Source organism: Nelumbo nucifera, chromosome 8, assembly GCF_055504915.1.
Source record: "Nelumbo nucifera cultivar China Antique chromosome 8, China Antique-T2T, whole genome shotgun sequence".
Classification (NCBI taxonomy): Eukaryota; Viridiplantae; Streptophyta; class Magnoliopsida; order Proteales; family Nelumbonaceae; genus Nelumbo; species Nelumbo nucifera.
In genome coordinates this window covers 8,712,324-8,718,613 of record NC_142656.1, presented here as the reverse complement: position 1 = coordinate 8,718,613, position 6,290 = coordinate 8,712,324, and the positions used below count along the sequence as shown (strand labels likewise).

General features: G+C 38.3%; 1 protein-coding gene across 2 annotated transcripts; it reads right to left on the bottom strand.

Moving 5' to 3' along the window:
* Positions 1-1,181: 1,181 nt before the first annotated feature.
* On the bottom strand, positions 1,182-6,290 carry LOC104592087 (protein phosphatase 1 regulatory inhibitor subunit PPP1R7 homolog). Of its 2 annotated transcripts, XM_088892942.1 has the most exons (8): positions 5,775-6,290; positions 5,299-5,529; positions 5,021-5,167; positions 4,775-4,917; positions 4,586-4,700; positions 2,301-2,352; positions 1,741-1,914; positions 1,182-1,623 (listed from the first exon to the last, which is right to left on the bottom strand). In XM_088892942.1, the coding sequence occupies exons 1-7, from the start codon at positions 6,069-6,071 to the stop codon at positions 1,853-1,855; spliced, it is 1,047 nt and encodes a 348-aa protein (XP_088749068.1). In that variant the 5' UTR covers positions 6,072-6,290; the 3' UTR covers positions 1,182-1,623; positions 1,741-1,852. The 2 variants fall into 2 exon arrangements, with proteins under 2 accessions (XP_088749068.1, XP_010249563.1); XM_010251261.2 differs by lacking the exon at positions 2,301-2,352.

The window sequence follows — 6,290 nt, the reverse complement described above, 5'->3', positions numbered from 1 at the left end:
GTTAGTGAAAATGAGATCACCAAGCTTTCTGCCAACACATATGGATTGCCCAATTTCGTCTTTCAAAATTATTGACAAGAGATGGTCCCTGGTGTGATTCTTACGGTTAAGGAGTTTTCGACTCTTGAAAAGCTTTTGAAGGAGCTACACGACACCCTAATCACTGTAGTCCCAAAATGTAAACACCTGTAAGAATTCTCTCAATTCAGGCCAATCAATTGGTTTTCCTTAGGTGGCTCACCACCAACTTCGTGGGACCACAAAGCTCTCATAGTTCCCACTTAAAAGGTAGCCCAAAGATGAGCTATCTAGTGAAAGGAATCCGGATTCGGCCCTCACAAAATTTGTCCTCACAACACTTACACCCGTGCATTTGGATTTTAAAGCATTTTCCTCATGAATAAAAAAATAGAAAATCTATGATATAGAAAAGATATGATATGAAAAGAGTTTTGACCAATCAAAACCCACCAATGAATTTTGATAAATAACACCTGGTTGGCTAAGTTTATGATTCCAGTTAACTGGTTAGAAGTTTTTCAGATATGATATCTTTCCCATAGTTGAACCCATGAAAAAAAATATAAATGCAGAGATAAATTAAGTGTTGTGAGGTCAAATTTTGTGAAAGACTGAATCCAGTCTCCCAACGAAGATGCAACCTCATTAAGTTGGTAGCTTACTTACAGATTCATGGTTGGTTACAATCCATGTTTCAAAACAGTAACCCTAACACCTTTGATTGATGACTTGAATTCATGATTGCAACTATATCATACTGGAGAATTAAGATCAACGGCCATTCTCTGCTTGGCCTTTAATGTTCTCGACTCTCAAACCCGCAATATAAATTGATTAAAAAAGAAAAAAAATGATTCAGATTTTGCTTCTCAATTTTTCCTGCGAGATAGTTGAGTGGCATGCAGAGAGAGAGAGAGAGAGAGACAGAACCAGGCCATCCAGGACCCGCAGTCCTCACTCCTCAAAATACACAGAAAATACAAATCGGTCTAAAAGGCTAAAACGTCACAACGGCTCTTCCGGGTAAATAACGAATCCCCATGGCCGGTGAAGGACCATCACAAACCAAAGATAAAGCCTGTCTATAAAAGATCAACTACCCGTTAGTTTTCTACAAAAGATACTTTCTAATTTCCACTGTTAATTAAGAGTCCAGGTTTGTTGAAAAAGGGATGTTACCAACAATATTACAATTCTTCTAATATAGAGTAGAGTAAAATGGATCGAGAATTATTTATATACCATGTGCAAAAGAAAATGCTTAAAAGGGATAAATATAACAAATCACAATTTGTCAGACTTTGCCAAATATTCCCACTCCTGATCCAGTTGCAGAAAACAATTAAAACCCCACACCCAATACTCATGCAAAGAAAGAAAAGCAGGATCGAAGGGTAAAAGGGGGAGCAAGAAAGGACGTGAGAGTTTAAAAGTCTAGTATTTTAATTTATTGTGACAGATGTAATTGGTAAACTTGCATACGATCATAGTCATTGTCCTATGGTTGGCCCTGATCTGATCTCTTTTGAGGAACAGATCTTCGAGGAACCAACTGAACTGACCTTTATAAAGCCATCACATAAATTAACTTCATCATTTGCACTGCAAGGCAGATCAAAAAGCACGACGTCACACAGAAAAACATGGGATAAAATGAATAGAACCTTAAGGGCAGAAATCACTGAAGGAATGCACAGGGAATGATAGAGGAGCTGTTACCATCTTGCATCATGTTGACCAATTTTTCTTCAAGGTTTTTAAAGCATATGGCATCCTTTCCTCTGAATATTAATAAGGGAGCCACTAAGACTCCTAGGAGAATATGTCTGAATCAATCTGCTGAAGATTTGGGAAGATGTGCCGAAGGGTAGCAGAGTAATTTGAAGTAGTTGCCTGCAAAACAGAGGTAACTATACCGTTAAGAGTGTAGAATGAATTCATTGAAAGACCCTTGATATGTATGGATGGTCAATGATTAAATTGGCACGTGGCACTTGCATCTCATTGCTGCCGGTGCATGATCTACAATGTCAATTCTGAAATGTTGATACACAAATTCACACCTTACAGCCCCTTGTTTTCAGAGTGACAGCCCCATGTTTTAGGTTTCTTTTGGTTGCACGTTCAATGAAGGAACATGAATTACCAAAAAAAAATTGAAGCAAAATGAATGATTTCTTGAAAATTGTTTTGTATTGTGCTTGACTGCACATAAAAATGGCTGTGGAAAACAAACATATTCCAAAAAGTGAGTACTAATTGTAAGAAAAATGGTGTACCTTCTAATTTTCCACAAGTCATTATTCTCCAAATAGTTTGTTTTCCTTTGTTCTGTGTAACCGAATGCAGAAGCAATTTACTGAAATATGATTGTGCTATTTGAACAAAGTAATAAAAAAGAAATGCAAAGTTAAAAGGGGAAACAAGACCGTATGACTTCTGACTCTATTAGTAAGATAGCACTAATTTTCCTAAATCACATCAGTTCTGCAGTCTGCAAAATCTTGATCTTGTTGGGTTCTACAAATTGGACAAATCACATCAGTTCTACAAACTGAACAAATTTTGACCTCCTAAAATCAAGTCACAAGAAAAAATAACCAACTTAGAATTTCAACATCCATAAATCTAACAATTCCCTAATAAGACACTAAAACCAAGTAAAACTGAACTATATCAACAAGACTTGATTATAAAAAGATAACAAGGATTGATGTCATACCAATATAACCATGATAATGGCCAATTTGAATAAGGATACCAGTAAAACCAACCATTCCAACAAACATCACTTCATGGTTATACCTATATATCCCTTACCTCATTAGCTTTTCCTTTGGCACATAGGATCCTGGAATGATGTGGATCCCCCTCTGTACAACCTTAATAGCAATTTCTTTTGTTCCTTGTCATTTTCTTAGTGCTTGCTACAAGTTCCTTAAGATAATATGCAGTACCTAAAAGCTACTCTATAGAAGATTAGAACTCTATTGCATTCTTTTTTTTTTTTTTTTGATCAATAACACCAGCTTCATTAAATTAAAAGAAAAGAGGGAATATGGATACAAGAGGGGAGATAAAATATCTTAGCTCCCCAAAAACAGAAAACAAAGGGAGTGCAAAGAGAAAAGATTAAAAACTAGCCCAAAAAACAGACTCCCTATTCACTCCTTGCTTGGCCAACCCATCCGCAAATGAGTTGGCGCTCCTCTTCACCCAGCTGTACTGAATCTCAATGTCCCTACCCAGCCATAAGAACTGTTTTTTTTCATTGTTAAAGTTCCACAAACCACTGTCCTCTGTCTTCAACCAACTAACCACCACCTTCAAATCACCTTCCAGGATCAAACGGCTGATATTGAATTCCTTTGCTCTTCGAATTCCTTCAAGCACTGCAAAGATCTTAGCCCTAAGAGTGTCACATTCTCCAATAGGGCCAGAGAATAAAGCAATAACAATCCCTTCCTCATTCCTGAAGACTCCTCCAATCCCAAAGGGCCCTGAACTCTATTGCATTCTTTTATCCTATTTCCTCGAAACTCTTTGACTTAATTTCTATTCAAGAATACAAGTCCCCAGGGTTGAAGTTGACCTTAGTTGCGATTCATTTTTGAAGGATTGTACTACATCATAGGCTTTCTGTAAGCCATATTATAGGCAAGCTATGTAAATCTGTAATCATGCAATACCTAAGGAGAACGATGGCAAACGATGGTATGAATGGATGACAATCAAGAACATGCTCACAGAATGAATGGATGAGTTAAACGTTAGAAAACAAATTCTTAACGGGATGGAGCAACCATAGGTAATCAAATAAGAAATAGATGATTCTGATGGTTTGGGCATATACAATGATGGTAAATGAAAATATTAGCACAAGAAGTGATCTAGTGTAGGTTGAAATTCCAAATAGCTAGAAGGTTATGGTACATGGGCACATCAAAATTGGTAGCATACATGTCAGACATTTCTTTGACATTGGTATTGACACAACACTTGAGAGGTCTCTTCTTGTTGTCAGATCAGTAATGGCCTTTTACCAAGTCTGAAACCCCATACCCATGTCAGATTCCAAATGTTGGTACCAGTATTCATGTAACATAGCTAGGAGATCAGAAAAAAGACTTGGACAACACAGTGAAATTGGACTTGAAGATATTGGATTGAATGGATCAGGATATGGATCTAAAATAGATTACAACCTAATTACAGTCAGGCAGTTGGAGCAAACAAAGCTCAATACCCGGTGCTTTATTTAGTGCAACCCAACCCAGGTTAGGTTAGGTTGAGCTACCAAGTGAGTCAGATTCTGGAAGAAGTCAGGTTGAGCTACTCAGGCTAATTCTTGGGTCCAGTTCCCAGGTTTCACCCCCTATTGGACCACAACCTGACCCACATTGCCTGAGTTACACTTGTACATTCAAGTAGATTTTGAAAGAAATAAGTATGACCTTCCAACCTAGAATGTGGCATGGCAGATTGGAATTAGTCAGCATGTAGAAGCAATTAGCATTTTGAAATTAAGGGACAATAACAGTCTTAGAGATCACAAGAACCATACACATGGGTTGTTCTCCAGATAAATGGTCGTAAGCTTTTCCCTTGAACCTGCAACAGCACTGTCAATGCCTTCCAGTGAAGCTATTTGGTTGTCATTGAGCCAAAGATCCTCCAATCTGCAAAATAAACCTCTGATATTAGTAAAAATAAAGAGAGGCCAACCAAATCTAAGGAAGATATCTATGTCTACCTTGTTAGGTTTTCAATGTCATTTATGGTCGTTAACTTATTTGATGAAACATCCAGAACATGCAGATTCGCCAAGGTGGATAACCCCTCCATCTTTGAAATACCATTATGACTCAAGTACAGCTCTTCTAAAGCAACACAATCCTGGAAACGGTGAAGAAAAGAATGCATTTATAGTTGTTAACACAAACTTATGCCTTTCTTTAGCATTTCCAAAAAAACAACACAACGTTGAACAACCTAATACCTGAAATCCAAGCATAGATGTCAAGCGGTTGCTCTGCAAGCTAAGCTTCTTGATACATCTTAGACCACATAGGTTTACTGTTCGGATACGATTGCGCCCCAGCCACAGCTCTTGCAAATGTGTTAGGTTCTGCAAATTCTCCATTACCTGCGACCAAAGTGAATATTTAATCATTTGGCTTAAACATCTCAAATTCTACACAACTAAAATCAATTTGGGAATCAATAAAGTTATCAGTTTTGTAACAGTGTAATTTTTGGAGAGAGCAGAATGCTAACCCTTAATCTGTTAGAACCCAGCTCAAGAATTTGTAGTTCATGGAAGTGGTCGAGCTCCTCTATCTTAGTCACTTCATTCTTAGAAACATAGAGTTCCTTGAGTGTGTTCGAGACCTTTGACAAACCATTTAAGGAAGGTATCTCATTGAAAGAAATATCGAATACCAAAAGGCTCTTGAAAATACTGGCATCAGGTATCTTCGTAAGTCTGTTGTCCCTGAGGACCAATTCCTGCAAAACCAGGCCGTTTCGGAATAATATAACTATATGCGACGCTACAAATAACATAAAGTGGAGGGGAGCGGAGGAGGCTCTTCTATAAACTCCATGTTTAAAAAGAAGCAAATCATTCAAAATGCAAAATCAATTTATTTTCCCTTCATATAAATGAGTTAAATTAAAGGATTAAGCTTCGAAAAACTGTTAATGTCATTAAGAAAAGGAAAACAATGAGAGACAAAGGTGAGAGTAAGTACTTGAAGTCCCGATATGGAATCCCACCGAGAAATGGGCTCGATTCCAGCATCGTCAAATAGATTTTGCCGCAGAGAGAGCTTCTTTAGCTGCGCGAGGAGGGCAATTCGAGGATCCAGCGTGGATAAACGATTGGTCGTTAAATCCAACTCGATTAAGCTCGGAGGAAGCTCGATTCCATCGAGGTCGTGGAGCTGGTAGCTGGTGAGATCGAGATAAGAAAGAGAATTTTCTTCGACATTCCCTCCTTCGGAAGCTCCGTTGTTCTCTCCTGGAATTCGTGAGGATTGATCTTCCATTGAAACAGAACTAAACCCTAAAAAGAATATCTCAGAAACTATGGAACTACGGATCCCTAACAGTTGAAGCCTTGAAAAGGAGGGACAGTGTGGTCGGCTATTTTGCTCGGAGCGCACGCTCGTGGAGGGGTGGAACCGCGGAAGCAACGACTGGAGTTGGAACGAGGAAAAAGCGCGAGCGAAATGATTCTGTTTCAACGTGTCGAAAGTTCTAACGTG